The 26902-nt window shown below is 48.9% G+C and overlaps 1 protein-coding gene across 1 annotated transcript; it reads left to right on the forward strand.

Annotated features, from left to right (window-relative positions):
• Nucleotides 1–3586: 3586 nt before the first annotated feature.
• Nucleotides 3587–26714, forward strand: KLHDC2 (kelch domain containing 2). The gene is made up of 14 exons (XM_066630451.1): nucleotides 3587–3638; nucleotides 7812–7987; nucleotides 10086–10165; nucleotides 10933–11050; nucleotides 13821–13936; nucleotides 18472–18553; nucleotides 19243–19326; nucleotides 20504–20584; nucleotides 20671–20729; nucleotides 21655–21764; nucleotides 22254–22326; nucleotides 23243–23330; nucleotides 25548–25600; nucleotides 26353–26714. Exons 2-14 carry the CDS (start codon nucleotides 7832–7834, stop codon nucleotides 26474–26476), a joined length of 1224 nt encoding a protein of 407 aa, XP_066486548.1. The 5' UTR covers nucleotides 3587–3638; nucleotides 7812–7831; the 3' UTR covers nucleotides 26477–26714.
• Nucleotides 26715–26902: the final 188 nt, after the last annotated feature.

Consider the following 26902-nt stretch of genomic DNA (forward strand, 5'->3'; position numbering starts at 1 on the left):
TCTGAAAGGTGGTTCTGGCACAGCGTCTAGTGTGGCTGAAAAGGCCAATCCGGGAGTGACAATCCCTTCCACACCGGGAGCAAGTGCAGTCTGTCCCTGGTCTGTCTCCCTGGCTATGGGCCTTCCTTCTTTGCCTCTTAGCCTCAGACTGTTGGCAAAGTGTCTCTTCAAACTGGGAAAGGCCATGCTGCACAGCCTGCCTCCAAGCGGGCTGCTCAGAGGCCAGGGTTTCCTCATATATTGTACAAATATATGTTGACATATAGTTGGCCCTTAGTTCAGTACAGTATTTTCATTAAAAACAAAGCAAGCTGTGGAGAGGTAGTTGTGGAGCCACACTTCTAATTCCCAAATGGAAATTAAACTGTAGAAGCCTCACTGACACCCCCTGGCTCTTCTTTGAGCACACTCCCTCATCTGCCATGCTCCAGCCAGAGCCAAATACCCTCATCCTATGTTGTTGGAGGGTTTCCCATGGGAAGAAGCACTTTATCTTTTCTGGGATGTGTCTGATCCCACCTCAGACTGTCCTTACAGTGAGCATCTGCATTAGTGTTTGGACTGAGTTTTGGGCATGCTGGTAAACAGATAGTGGTAAAAGACATAGTGGAAATGGAAAAGGTGCAAAAGAGAGCGACTAAGATGATTACGGGGCTGGGGCACCTTCCTTATGAGGAAAGGCTACGGCATTTGGGCCTCTTCAGCCTAGAAAAGAGGCGCCTGAGGGGGGACATGATTGAGACATACAAAATTATGCAGGGGATGGAGAGTGGATAGGGAGATGCTTTTTACACTCTCACATAACACCAGAACCAGGGGACATCCGCTAAAATTGAGTGTTGGGAGAGTTAGGACAGGCAAAAGAAAATATTTCTTTACTCAGCATGTGGTTGGTCTGTGGAACTCCTTGCCACAGGATGTCGTGACGGCGTCTGGCCTGGACGCCTTTAAAAGGGGATTGGACAAGTTTCTGGAGGAAAAATCCATTATGGGTTACAAACCATGATGGGTACGTGCAACCACCTGATTTTAGAAATGGGCTACTTCTGATGCAAGGGAGGGCACCAGGATGCAGGTCTCTTATTATCTGGTGTGCTCCCTGGGGCATTTGGTGGGCCACTGTGAGATACAGGAAGCTGGACTAGATGGGCCTCTGGCCTGCTCCAGTGGGGCTGTTCTTATGTTCTTAGATGTCAGATTGCTAAGTTGTTGCTGGGGAAGGGTGGGGTACATAAAGGAGTCAAGAAACATGCCTTGGCTCATGTCTCCTGAGATTTAAGAGCCCAATCCTATGCCTGCCTACTCAGAAGTATGTTGGCAACCTTCAGTCTCGAAAGACTGGTATTGCGCTCTGAAAGGTGGTTCTGGAACAGCGTCTAGTGTGGCTGAAAAGGCCAATTGGGGAGTGACAATCCCTTCCACACTGGGAGCAAGTGAACATAAGAACATAAGAACAGCCCCACTGGATCAGGCCATAGGCCCATCTAGTCCAGCTTCCTGTATCTCACAGCGGCCCACCAAATGCCCCAGGGAGCACACCAGATAACAAGAGACCTCGTCCTGGTGCTCTCCCCTACATCTGGCATTCTGACTTAACCCATTCCTAAAATCAGGAGGTTGCGCATACACATCATGGCTTGTACCCCATAATGGATTTTTCCTCCAGAAACTCGTCCAATCCCCTTTTAAAGGCGTCTAGGCTAGACGCCAGCACCACATCCTGTGGCAAGGAGTTCCACAGACCGACCACGCGCTGAGTAAAGAAATATTTTCTTTTGTCTGTCCTAACCCGCCCAACACTCAATTTTAGTGGATGTCCCCTGGTTCTGGTATGTGAGAGTGTAAAGAGCATCTCCCTATCCACTCTGTCCATCCCCTGCATAATTTTGTATGTCTCAATCATGTCCCCCCTCAAGCGTCTCTTTTCTAGGCTGAAGAGGCCCAAACGCCGTAGCCTTTCCTCATAAGGAAGGTGCCCCAGCCCCGTAATCAGCTTAGTCGCTCTCTTTTGCACCTTTTCCAAGTGCAGTCTGTCCCTGGCTATGGGCCTTCCTTCTTTGCCTCTTTGCCTCAGTCTGTTGGCCAAGTGTCTCTTCAAACTGGGAAAAGCCATGCTGCACAGCCTGCCTCCAAGCGGGCCGCTCAGAGGCCAGGGTTTCCCACCTGTTGAGGTCCATCCCTAAGGCCTTCAGATCCCTCTTGCAGATGTATCGCAGCTGTGGTCTACCTGTAGGGCGCTTTCCTTGCACGAGTTCTCCATAGAGGAGATCCTTTGGGATCCGGCCATCATCCATTCTCACGACATGACCAAGCCAACGCAGGCATCTGTTTCAGCAGTGCATACATGCTAGGGATTCCAGCACGTTCCAGGACTGTGTTTGGAACTTTGTCCTGCCAGGTGATACTGAGGGTGCAGAGGCAGTCTGAAAAATGGAAGGAGCCCATTGAGCATAATCCTGGTCAGAGATGTAGCATCTCTGATGAGGATACATACAACATACAATGTGTGAGTGTGAGACACAGGAAGCTGGACTAGATAGAACTTTGACCTGATCCATTGGGGTTCTTTAAGTGTGGAAAGATCTGCCACAAATCTTCTGGTGAGGCCCTAGTGGGATCATGTCTCAATTTTTGGTGGGTTGTGAAATGGACGAAAACTACTGAGCGCTCTGGAAAGCAAAATGGAGAAGCCTGTGCAGGCCTCCTTGTGAGTAGGGGCCCTGCCCCTGTGCAGTGCAAAGGGAAGTGTGAGGCCAGAATGGTGCGGCTCCTGTGAACGTGGAGCTCAGTGATGGCCTTGTCCCCTGCACTTCTTTCAAATGGAGCTGTGGTGGCTTCAGTCCCATCCTGTGCAAGCCTCATCGGAAGTCAGTCCCATGACTGGAGTAAATGGGGCTTACTCCTGGGAAAGTGCGGATAGGCCTGCGGCCTTGGTGTCTGCTCAGAAGTCAGTCCCGTAGCCAGAGGGGCTCCTCCCTCGTAAGAGTGGCTGGGGCTGTGCCTGGGAGCCCTATCCTGTGCAGGTCTGCTCAGTCCCCTTAGAGTCAATGGGGCTACTCCCGAGTAAGTGGCTGGGACTGTGCCTGGGAGCCCTATCCTGTGCAGGTCTGCTCAGTCCCCTTAGAGTCAATGGGGCTACTCCCGAGTAAGTGGCTGGGACTGTGCCTGGGAGCCCTATCCTGTGCAGGTCTGCTCAGTCCCCTTAGAGTCAATGGGGCTACTCCCGAGTAAGTGGCTGGGACTGTGCCTGGGAGCCCTATCCTGTGCAGGTCTGCTCAGTCCCCTCAGAGTCAATGGGGCTACTCCCGAGTAAGTGGCTGGGACTGCACCCGGGAGCCCCACCCTGTGCAGGTCTGCTCAGAAGTCAGTCCCGTCATCAATGGGGCTACTCCCGAGTAAGGCGGCTGAGAGCCAGCCTCGGCCTTCGGGGCGGGAGAGGCTCCTTCCTGCACGCCGCCTTCGAGGCGCCGGGAGCGAACCGCGTGGCCCGCGGAGAGCCGAGCTCCGCCCCGCCCAGCCGGCCAAGGCCCTTTCTCCCTCCAACACGGGGCTGGCCACCGCGGAGGCGGGACTTCCGGAGCGACCCCGGATATCCGGCTGTGCCGGCGGATGTTGACAGTCCGACGGGTCCGGCTGAGGTGAGAGGCGGCGGCTGCGGCTCCTCCTGAGCGGGGGGGGGGGGCCCCGTCCTCGGGCAGCTGCCCCGGGGTGGGGCCAGCACGGGGGCGGGGCCCTGAGGAGCGCCTCCCCAGCACCAGCCTGGGCTGGGGGGGGGGTTCGCAGGCGGTCTCCAGGCCTCTCCCTGTGGAGGGCGCCGAGCTGGCGGGCGGGGGCGTCCTGAGCCCTCCTTGCGGCCTGCGGTGGGGGCAGGAGGCAGAGCCTCCCCCCCCAGCCCTTCAGAAGGCAGCACCACCTCTGAGGGGAGGCAGGAGAAAGTTGCACAGGATCGGGCCCCCTGGACAGGCTCAGGTCCTCACAAGCAGGGGGGAGGGGAGGCAGGGGAGGCAGAGCCTCCCCTTTAGAGGCCTTTGACCGCCACCGCCAAGGCAGGGGAGGCAGAGCCTCCCCACTGGAGTCCTTTGAAAAGCGCTGCTGCGTGAGGCACTCGAGCACTCAACCCACATGCAGAGCTCTGCCTTTCCACCCCATGCCTCACATGGCAATGGCACTTTCCAAACAACTCCAGCGGGGAGGCTCTGCCTCACCTGCCTCCCCCCCAACACATCCCTGCAGTGCTCCCCCAGTGACACTCTGTGGCAGGACATCTGGTGTCCTTTTCCCTGCAGTTCAGCTTCCTTAGAGGTGACCTCCCCACCCCCACACTTGGGAAAGCTTTGACTCCCTGGCTGGTGACACAGACTTTGTTCCTCGTCCCTGAGTCTGGAGACCAACAACGCTGACAGTTTGGCTTCTGTCATGGCTCTCCTTGAAAGGATCAACCTCGTGTCACTTGGTTCTTGGGGTCTCCAGCTCCTGTCGCTTCCGCTGTTAGAAGCAGGATGCTGCGCCTCTAGAACGCTCTCCCTTTGTTCAGCGTTAACCGTTGCAGAGCTTGGGAACAAAAACTGTCCTTGAATGTCTTTGCGGGGCATGTTCCTCACTTTTGTGGACACTGCCTCCTGGTTTTTCTAGTGGTGTGGTGTAACTGTATGCCACACTTTGTACAGTGGGGCATCTAACCTGCACTCCCTCCTTCTGACCTGTTGATTAGCAGTTAGCATCAGGGAAGCCCAATGTTTCTGGACCCAGAGGTATCTCTCTGGGGTTCATTCTTTACTTCATTAGTACACTCCCTCGAATGCCAGAAACACTCCTCATTTTCAGCTTTCCTTTCCCTGGTTTCATTCCTCCTCCCACTTAAAATCGCCACCTTCCTTCACTCTGGTCCCCAAGCAACTGTTGCTTGGAGCCAGACACATTCTCCTGGCCCCTCCCACATACACAGTAGCATCACAACCCCTTTTTTCCTTCACCCCAGCAAGGTGAGCCTTTTTTTTATCTGTCACATGCACATGGCAGAAATAAGTAGCCAGCTCTTCCTTTCCTGCCTCTCCCACTGCCTTTTCCTTTCTGGGATCAGTGGTGGAGGGTTGCCCCCCTCCTTTCTCTGAGAGCAGCTAGGGCTTTCATGAGAAACTGAATGTGGTTGAGACTTTGGGGAGAAATGTCCTCCTTTTCCAGTTCAAGTTCACAGAGCTTGAGCAAGAGCCTTTCCACCCAGTGTGGTTGTTAGTGATGTGTGGTCAGTCTGTGGAAAGTTTCTCCAGGCGAAGTAACTGAACAACCTGCTTCCCAGGCTTTTCTTAGAACTTGAGGGTTCTGATGGGTTCTTTTAGTGCTCCTCGATACCCTGTCCTATCTCAACTGGAATTGAACTACATGGGAAAGTGGTGACCAGAATTCCCAGTGTTTCTAAAACCAGCTGTGTGTCTGTGCACGCGTGTGTCTGTCTGTTTCTCTCTCTCTCACGCACACACGCTATCAGGACAACAATGTTTGCAAGAGGATCAGTTTACTTATAAAAATCTTCCCTGGTGGTGTAAATATTGTATGGAAGGTGATTTATTCATTTGTCTCCCAGAGAAATTCAAGTTAAACAGTCATTAAAAATCTAGCAGTCCAACAAAAACAATTCAGCCTTGTTAAAACAGAACATTAAATAAAAGGGGGAAATGCAACCATCTAAAAGGAATAATGGGGGAGGGGAGACAGACAAATGCTCAAAGAAGGAAAATCTGGTTATGTTACATTCCTGGTGGAAAAAGAAGCTGTTTTGCCAGGCAGGAGGGGGCTAAGCAGGGACATGGAGTGCTATAGCCTGGGGGCTGCAGTGACCAAGAAGGCCATGTCTTGTGTCCCTACCAACTGTACCTCAGAAAGTGGGGGCACAAGAAGCAGGGCTTTTGATTGTTTGGGGGCTAGGCAGGTTGAGGTGGGGAAAGATGGGCCTTGAGGTGTCTGGGTCCCAGATACTAAGTTTTTTGAAAGTGATTGCGAACCCCTTGGAATGAGCCTGAAAACCAGTGTGAATGATGAAAGAGAGGCCTCACAAGTTCACAGGACAGGCATGGGCCCCACGTGGAGCTTTGCCACTGTATTTGGGACCAACTGAGAATCCCAGACGATGTTTAGGAGTTGATTTAAATGAGGAAAGGTGCACAGGTGGAAGGGGTTAACTCAGTGGTTTCCAAACTTTTTAGAAGCCGTAGAGCAGCTATTTTCAACCACTGTGCCATGGCACATTGATCTGCCTTGAATGGTCTCCAGGTGTGCCATGGGAGTTTCGGGGAGGGTCATTTATTGGTAGGGTCAATGGAGGTGTGAGCCCCCCACCAACAGCATGGTGTGCCTTGTTAATTGTCAAAAAACTGTGTGCCTTGACAATTTTAGCACCTTGTCAGTGTGCCATGAGATGAAAATGGTTGAAGATCACTGCCCTAGAGGCTGCTACCTGATTTATAAATGCCAAGGGGTGTGGCTATAATGGTGATTGGGCAGCAGTGCTCCCTCCCAAGTAGCAGCTTGTTCAACCCTTGTTACACATAGCCTAATCTGCCTTGTCAGTTTTGCAAACCACCAAAAACTGGGTTCCAATCCACTGGTGGGTTCTGGACCTACAGTCCGGATGACACCTTTCTTGACAAGAAGACAGGTCAGGTCTTCCGTTAGCCCTTGGGAAGGGGTTTCTGCCCCTAACAGTTCCCTCAGGGTTTGATGGTCTTTTCTAGGGAGGTGATGACAAAAACTCCCTCATCTTCTCCACTGCAGAAGGCCTTGTTACTGCTTTTAAGACAAATAGAACAGCTGGGCAATCTGATCGTGGGCTCTTCTCTACTTTCGAATATATGTCCCTTTCTACAAGTGGTTCCTGTTGTTTGTCTGTCTCCTTGTTGCCTATCTTCATGCCTTGTATAGTGTCATGGATAGAAAATCTGCTTTCTCTGCTGGTGGCCAAACTGAACTGGGACAGCTATTTTGCATGATGTATGTCAGTGTAAGACTTAGTGGCTGATGTCTGGTCTGAGGTTGAAAGTCTTGCCACAACTCCTGGCTCAAGCACTGCATGTTCAGTTCAGTTTGGGAAAAGGGAGGCTGTTTGGGTGTGTACTCTGATGGTAGAGCCTCATGCAGGGGGATGCAGGCAAAATTCATTCCTTGCAACTGTGCTGTATCAAAAATCTAGCCATCATTTTGGGCACCCATGAAAGCTTCGAAATAGTTTTCAAAGGCACCCCCATGTACAGTGCATTGTAATAATAGTCTAATCTGGATGTTACCTTGACCACTGTTATGCATATCCTTGTATCTCGGTCAAAGGAAGGGCTATGGCATCAACCTCAGCTGGTGAAAGGCCACCAGCCATCTGGACAGCTGGAGGTAAAGGTTGCATATAATAGTATCCCCAATTCACAAACATGTTTGGGGGGGGGAAGAGTGCAATCCTATCCATTTCAGGACAAAAAATTTAATGTTTATTCTGCTTTTCAACAAAAGTTGACAAAACAGTTTACATAGCAAAATAAATTTTGATATGGTTTCCTGTCCCCGAGGGCCTACAGTCTGAAAGAACCAGCGAATGGCCACACAATACATCCAAGGGTCCGCTTAGCCCAGTCAGCAGGGGAACCGCCTTCCTGAACACCCACCCACCAATAATACCTTTCTTTGTTTTATCTGAATTAACCTTTACTTAGTCCTTGTCCAGTGCATTGCTGATTTCAGGCACCAATCCAGACCACCTTCTGCGTTGTTTTGGCTACAAGTGACTTGTCATGCCTGACTTGTCATGCCTTTCTCTTCTCTTTTTGAAGGACAATATTCTGTCATCAGCATGGCAGATGACAATGAGGAGTTGCTGGCAGATGAAGAGGTTCCGGCTCCGGCTGAAGACAAATTTGACCAGCTGGAGAATGGCAGTCCAGCCGAACGAAGCGGGCATGTGGCTGTCACTGACGGGCACTGCATGTTTGTCTGGGGTGGCTATAAGGTGAGTGGTCCTTGTAGACTCTTGTACTTTGGAATGGAATGTTTGACAGCAGCAGAATGAGAGGAGCTGGAACCCTTGCCCCCCTGTGTCCGCAGAGGACTGGAGAAGATGAGGCAGTGGTGTAAACTGGGAGAGTGGCCAATTGGATGTTTGCAGAGGGATGTCTTTATAGGACCTTCTGTGCTGCAGTCCTGGAGAGAGCCGGGCAGCCAGCAGTCTTAGCTGGTTCTTGTCAGCTGGGGTGATGCAGGCTAAAGCACCTCGGCAGCCTGGGCTGTGGGGAATTGGGAGAAGTGAGAAGGTGCTCCAGGTCTCTGATCCTGGGGAGGGCTGAAGTCCCTTCTTACCCCTTCTGTTTATTTGGACTGTGTATGTATGCAAGCATGTATAGCACAAACCCTTTTCTGTCACCAGGGATCTTGCCCAACCCTCTCTTTTCATGCCAAACCTTGTAGTGCTCAACCATTGACTGACAGTCCCTGCTCCAAAGTCGAGCAACCCTGAATTATACACACCCCTGTCTGCAGGCACATAGAAGCTATATTTCAGAGTACATTTGTAGGCCGTGAGATACACGTTTGTCCATGTCTGATGGACCCTGGACGTCATCTGAAGGCACATTTGCTGAAGCTGAGCAGATCTGGGGCCAGTCTGTACCAGAATGTGATCAGCCTGGGAACCTTACCTATGCCGCCATTTGTTTTGTGACCAAATGTGATATAAACGTCATAATGATCTGATCACCTGCACCGTAGCAGTTAGGAAAGGACTATGATCTTCAGGTTTTGTTCCAGGTACCTCCTTTGCCTGAAGGAAGACTGGCACTGGAACCTGCTTTGTGGAAATGCATCTTCAGGGAGTGCTTCCTAGCAGTTAGGAAAGGACTCTTGCCTCTGAAAGTGCCTGCCTGCTCTCCTGTGACCCTGGCCACTGCTGAAGCTTTAGGGAGAGCTGACTCTGTTTCCCACCCCTGCCAGAGGATTGTCTAGGGGGAGTGTAGCACAGAGACCTCTCTGCTCTAGCAAGCACCCCCCCCCCCGAGGATTGTCTGGCCTTTTTCTTGTCTACCTTTAGGAGTGCAAACTTGATGTCTATAGTCTTGTACATGTTTATTCAGAATTAAATCCTAGTTTATTAAATGGGGCTTACTCCCAGTTAATTGAGCCTAGTTTAAGTTGAGCAGCTTTAGTTTGTGTAGATTGGCCTTCGGGGCAGTGAAGTTGCTTCCCTTTGATTTTGTTTGGTATTTATGAGACTGGTTAACTGCTGTAAATTTTGCCTTCTGTTTTTTGTAATTTTGCTTCTAAGATTTAAGTGCTTGTGTTAATGTTTGTTATATTTGATTTTTTTAATTGTAATTATTTTGTCTGCTTTGAGGGCCATTTTTTGGATAGAAAGGTGCCTTATGAATTATGAATAGAAATAAACATTTTGAGAGTTTTTGGTGAACATAGTATTGTCCCTCTTTTTGTGCTGCTTCCTGTATTGATTATCTCACATATGAAGGCTATATTTTTCTATCCAGGATTGAATTGTTTTAATCTGATTGTGATAAACAACTTTGTGGGCCCAATAGGTTTATAGATGGGAGTACTGTACTTATTTAAACACCTGATATCTCATCTTTCCATCATTTGAACCTTTAAGGTAGCTCCCAGAAGACTGAATAAAATTTTCCTGTCTCATCAAGGCTGGGCTTCCACCTAAAAAAAGGGAACAGACTCCTTCGCCCTTTGCCGAATAGCTACTCAAGCCCTGGATGCTTTGGCCAGTGGACCAAATGCAAGTCCTCCCTGAAAGCACCCCTCTTTCCTGCCCTAGAACAATCTAGCCGATGTGGCATTTGGTTGAGAGGAGAGCAAAGGACTGCTGCTGCCATACAGTTCTTTCTGCACACAGACACGGGTGAAACAAGGCTGAGGTTTTTCTCTGAAATGGCCAGTGTCACAACTTGAATTGATGTGCTTCTTCAGAGACAAATACACAGGGGAGATGGGGCTTCTTTGGGCTATTGGCATAAGAATGAAAGTAGGATACCTTTCAGATGAGTGCATTTAGTCACATGTCACCTTCCCCTTTTCTTCTCTTCCTGCTGCAGAATGCTCAAGTGAGGGGCTTCTACGACTTCTATCTACCCAGAGATGAAATCTGGATTTACAACATGGAAATTGGAAGATGGTATGATACTTGTGTGACCACCAAAAATCCCAGTGCCCACAGAACACCTACTCTTTGGTAGGACTGTGGAGGGTTTGCTGGCCTTGACTGAGTGTGCAAGGTTTAAGTTCCAGCTTCCTTTGACAAGTTGCCGTTTAAATTCAGAGTAGTTGCTCATAGGAGATTCTTCATAGTACCAGTGGTGACCATTGCGCTTGGGCAGTACCTTTCTAAGGAATTGGTGGGGTGAATTTCAGCCTGTGTAGGTTTGTGGTGAGAGTTAGCATCTTACAGGCAAGTGCAGAAAAGGTAGTTATTTTTGTTGGTAGAATCCCATTTCAAAACAATATGGAAATGGCCCGATGCAGGGGAGTGGCAGTGGATGCAAGTATCTTGTCATCTTGTGTGTTCCCTGAGGCATCTGGTGGGCCACTGTGAGATACAGGAAGCTGGACTAGATGGGTCCTGGGCCCGATCCAGTAGGGCTCTCATTATGTTGGTTTTATTTTGCAGCCCTTCCTCTCTAGATGACTCAAAGCAGATAATACTCACTTTGTGCAAGTGAGAGAACCTTTTTAAAAAATGCCTCCCTATTGGCTTGTGAGTCTTCCAAGCCCCAGAAAAAAAAGCCCTTGGGAACATGCTTTTGAAGCTCCCATGTGACAATGAGGCAGTAGTTACGTTGGAAGTTACATAGATATACTGCATCAGCTTACACCAAATGTTGTCAGTGATAGATACCAACAGGAAAATCTCATTATCTGGTCTTTCTGCTGCTGCCCTGCCAGGACAAAGCACAGAACAGCAGGAGATGTGCCCCCTTCCATGTCGGGTAGCTGTGCCGTCTGCATGGACCGAGTTTTATACCTGTTTGGAGGGCATCATGCACGTGGCAACACAAACAAGGTCAGTCACTTTGACAAGACAGATCAGGAGGGTGTGTTTGCTCTTGTCCTTTTTGTGAATGCTGGGAAGGCCGAGGTGGCTGGTGCTGTTGGCAGCTGCTGCAGCTGGAGGGGAGAGACTTGGTGGGAGAGACGTGGGTGACTCCACTGAACTGGATGACTCCACTGTCAGAGTAGACAGTGACTGGGTGACTCCACTGTTAGAGTAGACCCTTGTCCATGTAGCCCAGGATGATCTGCTTCAAGCGGCAGCAGAAGGGATGTTCCATCATGAAGGTGAGCAAAAACAGGTGTTCTCTTCTGGCCCCCTCATGAGGTTGCATCTGCTTCTGAGGTGAGCTTCCAAAAGAGAATCAATTCTTGAAGAGGCACCCCCTATTGTTTCCACTCTTGTGTCAGAAGATAAGGGAAAGAGGGAGTGTTTCTATTAATTTCGGTTCCTCTACTTTCAGTTTAATAAAACTTGCAGGATAGCTCGCAAGAATCCTGAAATAAGATAAGCCTACAGGTTAGCACCAAAGGATAAAAAGAAGTCAAACCATGCATAAAGGAACACAGCAGAAATAGAAAGTCACAAAATTGGGAGCAGCTGTGATTGCATGCTGGGGGCCTAAGAAAGCTGTCTTTCTTGTTCTTATGTTCTTTGCTGGCAGCAACAAGGTCATCCAGTTTGGCAGCAGTCAGGCACCCTGGGAAAGGGCACTGAACATGCAGGAGGACCACAGCTTAGAAGTCCCCTCTCTCATCACCCTCGACCATACTTCAGAGGGGAGGAGTGAGAATTGTCTTCTCCCTAGCACATCCTGGGAGTGAAGGGCAAGGAATTTCATTTGGATTTAGTGAATTTCTATTCTGCCTTTCCTTTACCAAGAGGTGGTTATGGTCTGTTGCTGTTGGAATCTTCCCAGATGCCAGTGACTCAAATGCATTTTTCCTTAGAGAATTTTATTTTTCTTCTTCTGGGAAAGGAATTCCATCATGATTTTGTATTGTTTTTGCTAGCAGAAAAGGTTGTGGCATTGCTCATCTTGGATCCTGTACCAGTGGTTGCCTGTGGTGGCTGGTTATTTTCACCCCAGCATAAGCGGATTTCCACCAGCACTCATTTCTTAACTCTTCCAGTCTTGTCTTCCATGATAAACCAAATGTTTCTCCTCCCGCCTTCTGTGCAATGCAATTTTTTGTTTTCCTGCTGAGGAAACGAGCACAAGTGTGTGTCCTCCCATTGTTAGACCAAAAGATCAGGCAGTCGCTTACTTGCTTTTTCTCACCTGGTCTTGGTAGCTGTGCCCACCAGTCATCCTTTTCCAGTGGCAGCCTGCTGCCTTGTGTGCTCAGCGTGTCTCAATGTCTCATCCTTTCCAATTCCTCCTCCAATTCACAATAGGACGACTCCAGGAGCTGCCTCCTCTGCTTTCCACATGACAGACCTTTATTCTCAATACATCTCCTTATTTGGCTTCGTATACTGTTACCAAATGAGCTTGGTTTAGTTGTTTAGGGAAATTAGTGTGCCTGCTCTATTGGAACACTGGAACCTTAGACTGGATGCGAACCAGCATTCTGCAGAAATTCCTTTTAAAGATGAGACTGAGCAAAATATTCCCATAAATGATTATAGCTTTATTAAAAGGAACACAAAATAGGTATCCCAAAGAATCAGTAAAGGACTATTGTAGTGCCCTATCCAGAGTGTCCTGTAGTGGTGAGTGCAGTGTTGTGTGAGTGTATTTGGTGCATCCGAAGAAATCAGAAAGAGGAATGGTAGGGAAGGATGTCAGGGATCCCCGCTCTGCCAAGCCCAGTTGCTAGATAAATGGGGAGAGAAGGGAACGGGGGGGGGGGGGTGAGGGAAGAGAAAGAGTTCAAAGCCCAAGACATAGCTACCTGTCTGGGCGTCTGGTCTACGAGCAGCGGTTTATGTGAGCAGCGTGTGTGTGGACGCCCCGGAGAGTGACCACGTGTTAGGGCACTCAGGAGAGTGACCATTTGCAAGTCAAACCTCCTTAGTATTAAAGATATTGAAAAGTTGCTTATGTGTAAGCAGACTGCTTGTGGGATAAATGTGTAACTTAGGCTATTTGCTTTTAATGTATCAATAGGTAACTTGGGTATGAATGAAGGGAATCAACCAGGTTAGAGTAAACAGGGTTAGCAGTGTCAGCTAAAATACAGATTAGCTTTTTGCCTCCAGTTATGCAGGGGTGGACAGAGCGGATAGAGAGATGCTCTTTATGCTCTCACATAACACCAGAACCAGGGGACATCCACTAAAATTGAGTGTTGGGAGAGTTGGGACAAAAGAAAATATTTCTTTACTCAGCGTGTGGTTGGTCTGTGAAACACCTTGCCAGAGGATGTGGTGACGGCATCTGGCCTGGACGCCTTTAAAAGGGGATTGGACAAGTTTCTGGAGGAGAAATCCTTTACGGGTTACAAGCCATGATGTGTTTGTGCAGCCTCCTGATTTTAGAAATGGGCTATGTCAGATGCAAGGGAGGGCACCAGGATGAGGTTTCTTGTTATCTGGTGTGCTCCTTGGGGCATTAGGTGGGCTGCTGTGAGATACAGGAAGCTGGACTAGATGGGCCTATGGCCTGATCCAGTGGTGCTGTCCTTATGTTCTTTAACCAGTAAGTCTCCTGTGAAATGCCTGTTGGGTTCCTTGATGTTGCCTGGGGTTTAAACTGACAGCAAGCAATCTAAGAGGCTGAAGCAAACTCTGCCTTTCCACTGCAGTGAGTGCCTGTCTACTTTTTCTTTCCTTGCAGTTCTACATGCTGGATTCCAGATCCAACAATCAAGTGTTGCAGTGGGTCCGGGTGGAGTGCCAGGGCAGCCCCCCATCCTCCAAAGACAAACTTGGAGTTTGGGTTTATAGAAACAAGTAAGTGATTGTTGGCCACAGTTCAACTGCCTGTTTCTCATGTTCATGTGGTGGCCCATTGCACTTGAGCAAGAGGCGCTAGCATGGATGTGGCTTTGCCCACAGCCTGCACTGCACTGTTGCAGCAGCATCATCTTTTTGTGCCACCACAATTCATGAAGCCACTTTGTTCTGTTTGTTTCCAGTGTAGTTTGGGTTGTTATAGTTTATTGTATGCTTCTGTAAGGTTTAATGTAAAAATAGGCAAGTTATACATTTTTTGAAACGTATTCGCATTGTTTGAGGCAGCTTTCAATCATATAGTGATGCAGTCTCAAATACCTAAAATGCTGTAAGAACGGCAGCAATGGGGGCGGGGGCAGGGAAGCCAAGAAATGGTGTTGGGTGCAGCTGATTCTCCACTCCCACCCTGAGCCTGTTGCCTCTGCATTCTGAAGAACCACTGACAACTAACCATTGGTGGTGGTTGGTTTTTCTGGGCATTTGGATGCCGCCTAAGAGACCTTCAGAGCAACTGACATTTAGTTACAAACACAATTCATGTTGTTCAGCTTTAGAAGCAGAGTGTGTGGAAGTGGCCATGGTGGGTTCTGCCTTACTGGCTTTCTTTCTCCTTGCCCTCATGAAAACCTTTTGCCCTCCCTTGGGAGCTCTTTTCAGTCTCAAAGCTACTGCTACAGAGGCCTGTCCTGCAGTAGCAGTTCCAGCTGCCTTGATTGATCCTGTTTTCAGCAAGGACTCTGTGGTATGTGGGGGGGGGGGGGAGAAGGCTCTATGTATTCATGTCATTTGGGGGAAACCTCCACTGTTCTCTTAGAGAATCCAGGATACACTCCTTGACTGGTCGATGGCCAAATAACTTAGGTGGAAAATCTTTCCTGAGTGTTTCCTTGCCATTAAGATGATTGTGTGCCCTTTTTGCTCTTTTTTGTGTAGACAGTGCTGGGGGAGAGGTAGCGGCTGTGGTGCATGTCGGCACCAACGACGTGGGCAAGTGTAGCTGGCAGGTCCTGGAGGCCAAATTTAGGCTTTTAGGCAGGAAGCTGAAAGCCAGGACCTCAAAGGTAGCGCTCTCGGAAGTGTTACCTGTTCCACGCGCAGGGCCAGCTAGGCAAGCGGAGATCAGGGGTCTCAATGCGTGGATGAGACGGTGGTGTAGGGAGGAGGGGTTTAGATTCGTTAGGCACTGGGGAACTTTTTGGGACAAGCGGGGCCTGTACAAGAGGGACGGGCTCCACTTGAACCAGAATGGAACCAGACTGCTGGCGCATAACATTAAAAAGGTGGCAGAGCAGCTTTTAAACTGATCCCTGGGGGAAGGCCGACAGGAGCCGAGGGGCATCCGGTTCGGGACTCCTCATCCCTATGGGATGAGGATGGGGAGGTTAGAGAACAACAAGACAAAGGCAGAGTAGGAGAAGAAATTGGGAAAGGTAGTGTGATGGGATGTGATAGACGGTTTGGCACAATGAGAGGATGCGGGGACAAAGGAGCGAATAAGCAGCGCATCCTGGGGCATTCTGTGTACAAATGCTTTTATGCGAATGCCCGAAGTCTACCAGCAAAGGTGGGAGAACTGGAATGTCTGGTGACAAGGGAAAATATTGACATAGTGGGCATAACGGAAACCTGGTGGAATGCGGAGAATCAGTGGGATACCGCAATCCCGGGCTATAAACTCTACAGGAGGGACAGGCAAGGGCGTGTTGGAGGTGGGGTGGCCGTTTATGTTAAGGAAGGGATAGAATCCAGCAAAGTAGAGATTGAAGGTGGGTCCGACTCCACCGTAGAATCTCTGTGGGTTAAATTACCAGGCTTGTGCAGCGATGTAATACTGGGGGCGTGCTATCGTCCTCCAGACCAGAAATCGGATGGGGACCTTGAAATGAGGAAACAGATCAGGGAGGTGACAAGGAGGGACAGGGTTGTAATCATGGGGGACTTCAATTATCCTCATATTGACTGGGTCAATTTGTGTTCTGGTCACGATAAGGAAACCGGATTTCTTGACGTGCTAAATGACTGTGGCTTAGATCAGCTAGTCACAGAGCCCACCAGAGGACAGGTGACTCTGGATTTAATATTGTGCGGTACGCAGGACCTGGTTAGAGATGTACTGAGCCATTGGGGAACAGTGATCATGCTGTGATCCGTTTTGACGTGCACGTTGGGGGAAGAATACCAGGTAAATCTCTAACAAAAACCCTTGACTTCCGACGGGCGGACTTCCCTCAAATGAGGAGGCTGGTTAGAAGGAGGTTGAAAGGGAGGGTAAAAAGAGTCCAATCTCTCCAGAGTGCATGGAGGCTGCTTAAAACAACAGTAATAGAGGCCCAGCAGAGGTGTATACCGCAAAGAAAGAAGGGTTCCACTAAATCCAGGAGGGTGCCCGCATGGCTAACCAGCCAAGTTAGAGAGGCTGTGAAGGGCAAGGAAGCTTCCTTCCGTAAATGGAAGTCTTGCCCTAATGAGGAGAATAAAAAGGAACATAAACTGTGGCAAAAGAAATGTAAGAAGGTGATACTGGAAGCCAAGCGAGACTATGAGGAACGCATGGCCAGCAACATTAAGGGGAATAATAAAAGCTTCTTCAAATATGTTAGAAGCAGGAAACCCGCCAGAGAAGCGGTTGGCCCTCTGGATGGTGAGGGAGGGAAAGGGGAGATAAAAGGAGACTTCGAGATGGCAGAGAAATTAAATGAGTTCTTTGCATCTGTCTTCATGGCAGAAGACCTCGGGCAGATACTGCTGCCCGAACGGCCCCACCTGACCGAGGAGTTAAGTCAGATAGAGGTTAAAAGAGAAGATGTTTCAGACCTCATTGATAAATTAAAGATCAATAAGTCACCGGGCCCTGATGACATCCACCCAAGGATTATTAAGGAATTGAAGAATGAAGTTGCAGATCTCTTGACTAAGGTATGCAACTTGTCCCTCAAAACGGCCACGGTGCCAGAAGATTGGAGGATAGCAAATGTCACGCCTATTTTTAAAAAGGGAAAGAGGGGGGACCCGGGAAACTATAGGCCGGTCAGCCTAACATCCATACCGGGTAAGATGGTGGAATGCCTCATCAAAGATAGGATCTCAAAACACATAGACGAGCAGGCCTTGCTGAGGGAGAGTCAGCATGGCTTCTGTAAGGGTAAGTCTTGCCTCACGAACCTTATAGAATTCTTTGAAAAGGTCAACAGGCATGTGGATTTGGGAGAACCCGTGGACATTATATATCTGGACTTTCAGAAGGCGTTTGACACGGTCCCTCACCAAAGGCTACTGAAAAAACTCCACAGTCAGGGAATTAGAGGACAGGTCCTCTCGTGGATTGAGAACTGGTTGGAGGCCAGGAAGCAGAGAGTGGGTGTCAATGGGCAATTTTCACAATGGAGAGAGGTGAAAAGCGGTGTGCCCCAAGGATCTGTCCTGGGACCGGTGCTTTTCAACCTCTTCATAAATGACTTGGAGACAGGGTTGAGCAGTGAAGTGGCTAAGTTTGCAGATGACACCAAACTTTTCCAAGTGGTGAAGACCAGAAGTGATTGTGAGGAGCTCCAGAAGGATCTCTCCATTCTGGCAGAATGGGCAGCAAAATGGCAGATGCGCTTCAATGTCAGTAAGTGTAAAGTCATGCACATTGGGGCAAAAAATCAAAACTTTAGATATAGGCTGATGGGTTCTGAGCTGTCTGTGACAGATCAGGAGAGAGATCTTGGGGTGGTGGTGGACAGGTCGATGAAAGTGTCGACCCAATGTGCTGCGGCAGTGAAGAAGGCCAATTCTATGCTTGGGATCATTAGGAAGGGTATTGAGAACAAAACGGCTATTATTATAATGCCATTGTACAAATCTATGGTAAGGCCACACCTGGAGTATTGTGTCCAGTTCTGGTCGCCACATCTCAAAAAAGACATAGTGGAAATGGAAAAGGTGCAAAAGAGAGCGACTAAGATGATTTCGGGGCTGGGGCACCTTCCTTATGAGGAAAGGCTACGGCGTTTGGGCCTCTTCAGCCTAGAAAAGAGACGCCTGAGGGGGGACATGATTGAGACATACAAAATTATGCAGGGGATGGACAGAGTGGATAGGGAGATGCTCTTTACACTCTCACATAATACCAGAACCAGGGGACATCCACTAAAATTGAGTGTTGGGCGGTTTAGGACAGACAAGAGAAAATATTTCTTTACTCAGCGCGTGGTCGGTCTGTGGAACTCCTTGCCACAGGATGTGGTGATGGCGTCTAGCCTAGATGCCTTTAAAAGGGGATTGGACAAGTTTCTGGAGGAAAAATCCATTATGGGGTACAAGCCATGATGTCTATGCGCAACCTCCTGATTTTAGAAATGGGTTATGTCAGAATGCCAGATGCAAGGGAGGGCACCAGGATGAGGTCTCTTGTTATCTGGTGTGCTCCCTGGGGCATTTGGTGGGCCGCTGTGAGATACAGGAAGCTGGACTAGATGGGCCTATGGCCTGATCCAGTGGGGCTGTTCTTATGTTCTTTGCTAATCTTCCCTCATTTTCTATTGGAACAGGCTTATATTTTTTGGTGGCTACGGATATTACCCCGAAGGGGAACAAATTGGCACATTTGAGTTTGATGAAACCTCCTTTGGGGTAAGTCTTCTGCCTTGTCCATGCTGGGATCTCTTCCAGACCAGGGATTGCTTGTTTAAGAAAGGCTGCAGACCTGCCATAGCCTTGTATTCATTGCCTACAACTCTTGTGTTTTGCCCTGAAGATATGGAAAATGCACCCTCTTATTTCTACAAAGTCATACGTTGCCCTAGTCTGGAAAAGGGTTCCTGTCTTGCCCTCTTCTGGGCAGGCCTTCATGTTCCTGGCCCCAGGTTTGTGACAGTGCACCTGCTTTGCATGGAGACACAATGCCAGAAGTCAGGCTCATATGTAGCTAAAAAGAATCAGTGCCTGCAGAGTCCCCAAGGCATCATTGCCAGCTGGCTCACTGTGTCCTCCTGCTGCATGTTCTTTTTATTCTGATTAGTTAATTAGATTTATATTCCACCTTTCTCCCCGAAGGGCACCCAAGGCAGCTAACAATAGATTTATATCCCTCCTGCTGGACTTCAGAATCCTTTGGGCAGCTCACATTTTAAAACACTCTGGAAAAGCAAAAAGGGCAGCAAGGTGTACACGGCTCCCTGCAGGAGGTGTATTATGATGATCACTGTATATGTTTAGTGCTGTTGATGTGCATAGAGCTGTTCTAGTTACAAGTAGAGAAACTGCCATAGGGAAAAACATGGTGACCCTTCTTCAGGTTTCTTCTCTGTTCTTGTCCGAAGAATTCAGGGCTTCCACGAGGATGGAACGATCACGTGCATGTCCTGGACACAGAGACGTTTACCTGGAGTCAACCTGTGACAACAGTAAGCCTGGAAGACTGTTGTTTTTGATGGCAACAATGGCCTTTGTGAGAACGTAATCCTTGCCTCTCCACTCTAGATTCTCTCTTCAGGGAGAGCTGTAGCCATTGAGCCATCATGATGTTGCGTAAATAAGAATAAGCCATTGCCTGGGAAGGCTCAGTTAGAGCCTCCCCTCTGCCTCGAGCTTGTGGGGCTGTCTTGGGCAAGCTGTCACTCCTCCTTAGCATTGACCCCCACCCCCCACACACACACCCAAAGTTACTGGATTGATGGCCAGTGGTGAGGCCACTACTACATGTGCCAATCCACCTTTTGGATGCAGTATAGACACAACTTGTCTGATTCCACCTTGATACAGGATCCAATTGCACCCAAAGAGAGAGCAGCTATGACCATTTTAAAACTGGTGCCTGATGCTGGCAACAGGATACTTCCAGTGCTGGACATGGTTGGCATGTCCATAGCATCCTCCATCTTTGAGAACGTTTGAAATGCTATTGCAGACTTCAGAGGTGGTGACATGTGACCAGTCATCAAGGGGTGTTAAGCTAAAGGCTTTGAACTGCATTGGAGGCCTGGATAAAAACCATGTTCCAATCTTGTCTGAGTAAGAGGACCAGCAGGTGCCTCAACCACAAGACGTGGCATGCTGTAGTGCTTTAGGTGGTGGTAAAGTCCAGAGTGATGTCTCTGGATGATTTTGCAGGGGTGCCAGAGAGATGCCACAATGCCCAGATTCTGCAGATGCCCCTTTTGTTCATGAGGATGGAGCAGAGCCTGTCGCATTTTGCAGAATAGGGAATTCCATAGGGTGGGACTACCCTGAGAAACCCGTCCCATTGCCAAGCACTCCTCAGGTGGGGCCTGCATGAGGGTTTCCCTGGAAGATCTAATGGGACTGGCATTTCTTGAGAGACTTCGGTCCTAAGCCACGTAAGTCTTTAGTGGAGACAATTTTGTAAGCCCCAGAGCGGAGGTCTGGCCTCTTGCACATCAGTGGTGCTCAGTAATAAAGATTTTGTAAGAGGGCAACACTGGACACCTGGGAAATGGTGGGGTGGGGTGGGGGTTATGCGCAGAGTCAAGTGTTCTACCTGTACCCCTCCTCTAGTCTTGGAACTACTTCCTGTCTCCTCCTCTGCCTTCTGAGTGACGTTTTCTGGAATTCTCCCTGCAGGGTAAATCACCTTCGCCCCGAGCTGCCCACGCCTGTGCCACAGTTGGGAACAGAGGCTACGTCTTTGGAGGCAGATACCGGGTGAGAACAGGAACCGAATAGGAAACTATGGTGGCCTTTGGAGGCACCAATGATGGCACTGAATGTGCATCTTTTTATCTTCTCAGGAATCCAGAATGAATGATCTATATTCTCTCCACCTAGACAAGTGGGAATGGCATGAAATGTACGTAGGTGTTTTTACCGTCTCTTGTGTTTGAGCTTGTATCTGGTGTGGAGGGGTCTTGCTGCCTACCAGATCTTTCCTTCCTCGCACTGAGGCCTGTGAGGGAGACAGAGGGTATCTCAGAGAGGGCCTCCATCACCAGCATGCTTTCCCGAGTTGTCATTCTCCAGGAGTCACCTCGATGGAGGTCTGGGCCTCCTGCTTTTCCTGTTGGCTTGCCTTGAAAGCAGAGCATAAATGCACCAGACCATCCAGTATAGATGCCATTTAGCAGGGAACCTTCTTCCAAAGCTAGACTTGAAGGGTGGGTCTTCGTGTGAATCAGAGTCTCTCCACTGATCCTACAGTGCCCAGGTATTGTCATGGGGAAGGTAAAAGGATGGTCCAAAATCCAGCTATGAATCTCCCTCCGAAACCCGGACATTGGCAAAGACAGTGGGAAGGCCAGTTCAGTTTGAATTGTCCTCCCCAAGGGCTGATGGCTGAAAGGGGGAGGAGTTGGGTTAGCTCCCAGCTGCTCTGAGTGGGGAGTGGGAAGGGAGGAGCTGAAAGAGCTGAGTTGGATTGTGTTGTTGAACAACTTGAGAGGAGTGTTGCCACTGAAGGTGCCCTTGTCAGTGAGCCCAGTTCTGCTTGGAGAGCTGTGCTGAGCACCAGGTTGCTGGAGGGGGAGCTGGACTTGGCTGAGAACCTAGAAGAGAAATGGCCCCACTCCCTTCAGGTCTTGCAGAGACCAAGGGACTGGTGGTGGAGATTGAGCTAGGTCGGCTTGGGCGTTCCAGGTCAGGAGCCACAAGAGCCCTGTGCCAGTACCCCCGCCCCCGAACAGGAGCACATTGGTCCTAGCAAGTTAAGGCTTTGGAGTCCTGGCCACGATTGTGAACCCTGCTGACTTCTGGTTCTGTGCATGCTGTTCCAAATGCAGAATCACGCAAGGGATTTGCCCTGTTGGCCGGTCTTGGCACTCTTTGACGCCGGTTTCATCTGATCATCTCTTCCTCTTTGGCGGGTTTACCACTGAGAAGCAGCCACTCAGTAAGTATCTCCTAGAACTGAATATGGTCTCAATCCTGCCTACAGGGCCCTTCCATGGAACTGGGCAACTACATGCCCCAGACTTTTTTGCAGCAGTGTGCTATCACTTACCAGCATATGATAGGAGAGGCTGTGAGGTGGCTGCTGCTGCTACCCCAATCCAGGATGCCCCAGGCTGTCAGGTTTGTAAGAAGAGCTTGGAAACGATCTCCTGGTCTCTTTCTTCCACTGTTTAACCCGTTTTTGTCAACTTAGCAAGAAACTTCAAGATTTTTGAGGGGAATAGGAAGCTCAGCAATGTTCTGTAAATAAATGTAAATAAAATAATCGGTGGTTTGGCTGCAGCATTTGGGGGAGGGGGTCGTACCCTGTATTTTATATGTGCCTTTTGGGTCAAGGTGCTTGAAAAGTCACACTGTACCTGAATATAGCCTGTCCTGCCAACACCAAAGAAATGCATGATGGAAACTTCTGCTCTGTACATTGCAGGTGATGCCTGGATTTATTGCATCAGTAAAAACGAGTGGATACAATTTGAGCACAATTATTCAGAGAAACCTCGGTAAGGAGTGCAACATGCGATAATGGTGTCATCTGCAGTGTAAATGTTACCTGCAATTGAATCTTTACAGACCTCGCTTGTCAAGTGTGCGTTCTGTTTTTATTGGCCAAATATACATTAATCACAATCAGTGCACAGTATACAATGAAGAGCACGATTCTTGATTCCCAAAGATTTTGGTTATTTGAAAAAGACTTCATGTTGATAGAAATTGGTTGTAAAGCGGAATGGCAGGTGTGCTGAAAGGTGAGGAAACAAGCCCAGAGAGCTGCTGGAGCTACACCTCCATGCGCAGGGACCCACACGCCAGGGCAGGATGGCATGGAAGCGTTTTCCTTTGTGTAGCAAGCCTCCCCTGCTTTTCCTCCCCTTGCCCCATGCCATGTCTTGTAAACCTCTTTTGAAACTTCCCTAGTTTGCAAGTGGGTTGCCATTCAGTGCGGGTGGGGGTAGGGCACTACTGTTGGGAAAACATATAAGAACATAAGAATCTATGAACATAAGAATCATATCTAATACCCTCCCCCATCTCAGGATTCCCAAAACTAGTCTTTTAAGTTCTGACCCTTATTTCTTGGCTCTTTCTGCTTTCAAGTCTAGATACATACATTTTTTTTCAAAAGCCAGCTGAGTTTTCTTGTGTTGTGCAGTGGCAGTTTCTGAAGGAGAATATTGTCCATCTCTGATGGCTGTGACAATTCACAGTCAAAATGCATGGATATGTTACATATTTTAATGGTTGTAGCCTGTGTTTCTGTGGTGTCAGACCTGATCCTCCTGCCAGGCCACGGTTGGCAATTGTGGCTTGTCTCTCTCCCACACCTGCATTCCCTTCACTCCCAGGCCTTTCTTGGCACACTCATTCTATCTCTGGCTTTTACATCCTTAACACTTCCGTGTGGCTGCTTTGTTGCAGGCTCTGGCACACGGCCTGTGCCAGTGACGAGGGAGAAGTGATCGTCTTTGGTGGTTGTGCCAACAACCTGCTTGCCCATCACAAAGCTGTGAGTTTCAGTTCTAAGTTGCTGGCTTTTGACAGCAGGGGTGGGGGGAGGTCTGGTCAGTGGGGAAAGGAGTCAAGTGCCCCCCACTGTCTTGTATCTAGTAGATTTGTATCCTGCTTTTTGACTGGAGTTCCCAAAGCAACGCTATGTACATGCAGTGGGATAGATTTAAAGTGTGAAGAAATAAGTGAAAAGGAGCATGCACCTGCTGCCCCTTCCAGTCTGCGCCTGTCAAATTAGGAGGCCTACTGTTGTCATTTTGGTGCCAAAACTTCTGACATGCCACATTCTGCTGGCCCATCTCTCTCTCTGCCAAGTGGACCCTTCTAATGGCATCCCCTTTCAGGGCTGTGAGGTCCCTGCCTATGGAAAGAGCCACTGCCGGCCTCAAGTTGCACTTTCTGTCAGAAAAGCCAATGTTGTATTCTCGACAAGCATCCATGATAAGCATGACATTTGACTATGGAAGGTGTTTGCTTAAAGAGTCATGGTGATGCTTGTTTCCGGCAAGATAGGTTTACATCCTAAGTCTTACTGAACATAGTAGGCTTACTTCTGAGAAAGATAAATAACACTATTTTCACACATCTCTACCCATAAGCCTTAGTTAGGTCTCTGGGTTTTATTAATGAGACATGACTTACTCCCAGGTTGTGTTTAAGCTACGATTGTTTGCTGTCTGTTGGTCCCCCCCCCCCCGCTGGGGGTTGGGGATAAGGATAGGCCCTGAGTTTGGCTGTACTTGTCATAAGAGGCGACTAAACAGCCACCAGGTAGATGGGGCTCGTCAGCCTGGGGAGGCAGCTCATCTGAGAGAAGGAAAACTCTGATCCCAAACCTCCACTGCCTTGTGGCTACATCCAGTTACGGAAAAGGCTTCAGGAGTCAACCTCGAGGCAAAATCCGGAGCTGGAGTCCCTGAGGCAGTTCATGGCTGAACACAGCCACGTTCTGGCAACTCCTGCAATGCTGCTGGAACCAACCGTATTGGCTTCTGCCTTTCCATTGGACCATTTCAGTGACGTGGAGAATGGGGATTTGCTGCATGGGAAACAGTCTATCCTCCATACCTACTTTACCCAGGCTTGGCGCACTGGAGTGGACACTGTTCCGGAACCACTATTCAGAGCGCGATACCATAGTCTTCCGAGACTGAAGGATGCCAACTACTGCTGGTTTTGATTGGCTATTGGTTTTTTATACCCTTGCTTTAAAATGAGCCAGTCATTTAATGTGCTATTATAGAATGGATACATTTTATTGTTTTAAAATTATATTGTAAGGTAATATGAGTTTTTATCCGTATTTTAATTTACTTATGAGCTGCTTTGGTTTGCCGGTCAGGGATAAGAAAAGTGGGATACAGTCCACGTTCGTTATTTGTAGGTTTGGGACCCACGGATTTGACTTGTCGCAGCCCACGTCAAGCGGACCTCATTATACTTCCTGGACATGACCAGAAAAGTCTTCTGAGGCAAGGGGAGGCTGTGCACATCCTCCCTGGGCCTCAAGAGGACCCTGAAAGGAATTTCTGGTGTTTGGGATAAACCCGAAGTGCCTTTTGGAGGCCTCCAGAGCAGGGGTGTCCAAAGTTTTTGGCAGGAGGGCCACATTATCTCTCTGACACTGTGTCGGGGGCTGGGGAAAAAAAGAATTAATTTACATTTAAAATTTGAATAAATTTACATAAATGAATATTAAAGATGAAGTTATATGAATGAATGAAGGTCTTGCAATAGCTAAAGACCTATAAAAGGTCTTGCACAAAGCAAGGCTGGCCTGTCCTTTGCTGCCACTACTGCATCATAGATGTGAAACAGCAAGCAGTGGAGGAAGCCCCCATCACACAGCTCACACAAGAGGTCAAACAGTCGCCCTCACGCTGAGAGCAGTTGCGTCGGGCCAGTGTGGGCTCCATCAAATCTCTGGAGGGCCAGAGGGTCATTGGAGACTGGAGGCTCCCTGAGGGCCACATTGAGAGGCCTCGAGGGCCACATGTGGCCCCAGGGCTTGGGCACCCTTGCTCCAGAGGATCATCAGAGGTTCTGGGAGCCCACACACAGCTTCCAAAGGCCTCGCAACACCTTCCAGATGTGACCGGAAGGCATGTGTGGACGTCCTTGAGGCCCTTCCTGTGGATTCCATGAGCCACGGACATATACACATCCTTCCTCATGAGGCTTCAGTACTGACATCTGTACTTTGTCTCCCTTTCAGGCTCACAGTAATGAGATCCTTGTGTTTTCTCTTCAACCAAAATCTCTTGTCAGGTATGAACACCCTTGTGAGCTTTTGTACTTGACACAGGAGTGTGATGTCCCTGATCAGTATAAGAAAAGTTTCTGAGCTAGGCATAAACCCTCCACCACATTTTATTTGTCTAGGAATCGGGGCAGGACAGGGGGCGTGCTGCTGCAAGTCTTAGCTGAAGTTTGCCCTTTGTATAAGCTGTGGAGCCAGATAATTCAACTACTGCCATTTTCCTGTTCTGGAAAATGTGTGGAGAAGCTGCACCTGATGAAATTCTGCCTTTAAATGGCATGTGGCGACCTTTGTATTGGGCTCTGTCCTGCTAGTACTGCTTGGCTCAGCTGTTCACTAGGGCCAGGAAAATCCAAGCTCCTCTTAACAGGCTCCATGGGAGGAGGGCTACCTTAGGAAAGATGTGGGGGCAGAACTCTGCCAAAAGATAATGCCCAGACTGGCTGAAGAGACTTGTCAAGAATACCAAGTCATGGCTAGTTGAGTAAGTGGTTTACTGGCAGTTTAATGGAAAGGGTTGGCCAGGGAGGTGGGGTGCAACTGGGGCTGAGAGGGTTATGCTGGCAGACTGACAGGTCCCTGCAGTGTCTAGAAGCCCACTAGAAGTGTGACCTGGGCAAGTCCAGTGGTTCTTGGGCCCTAGGGAAAAATGGCTGGATGGGTGTGTGTGTGCGTTTCCTGTTCCCTGCACAACCTGCCTTGCATTCTGCAGTGGGACTCACAGCTCTCTCTCTCTCTCTCTCTGTGTCCCTTCCTGCAGATTGTGCCTGGAGGCGATCATGTGCTTCAAAGAACTCCTGGCCAGCTCCTGGCACTGCCTGCCCAAGCACCTGCTGCACAGCCTCCACCAGCGCTTTGGAAGCAACAACACGTCGGGCTCATAGGAGCCGCTGCCATTGGCTGGCCAGCTACCTTGTGCATGGATGAGCCCTTCTATAAAGAGAGATGATACTTTGACCACCTCCTTTGTGGCAAGTGTGACATTTGTATAGGTTACCTGTTTCTGCTTAGTTGTAGGCCACAGCGTCTTGGCTTTGACCTGTTTTGTTGCTTGTGAATGGCTTAGAGAGAACTTATTTTTGTGTAAAAATGTTTGCAATAAACGTATTTAATGCAAGTGTAGAGGGACTTGATCCTTCATGTACCCCTCCCAAAAAACCCTGTTTCTGCTGCCACTGCCATCCTTCATGTTAAGGTTATAATAGATGGAACCTTGGCTTTCCCTAGGTGTGAGCAGGGTGCACAAACACACCATACACAGCAGAGTCCTTTAAATGCAGCAGTTGTATTATAGAGCAAGGGTTTTCACA

Source organism: Tiliqua scincoides, chromosome 1 (genome assembly GCF_035046505.1).
Source record: "Tiliqua scincoides isolate rTilSci1 chromosome 1, rTilSci1.hap2, whole genome shotgun sequence".
Classification (NCBI taxonomy): Eukaryota; Metazoa; Chordata; class Lepidosauria; order Squamata; family Scincidae; genus Tiliqua; species Tiliqua scincoides.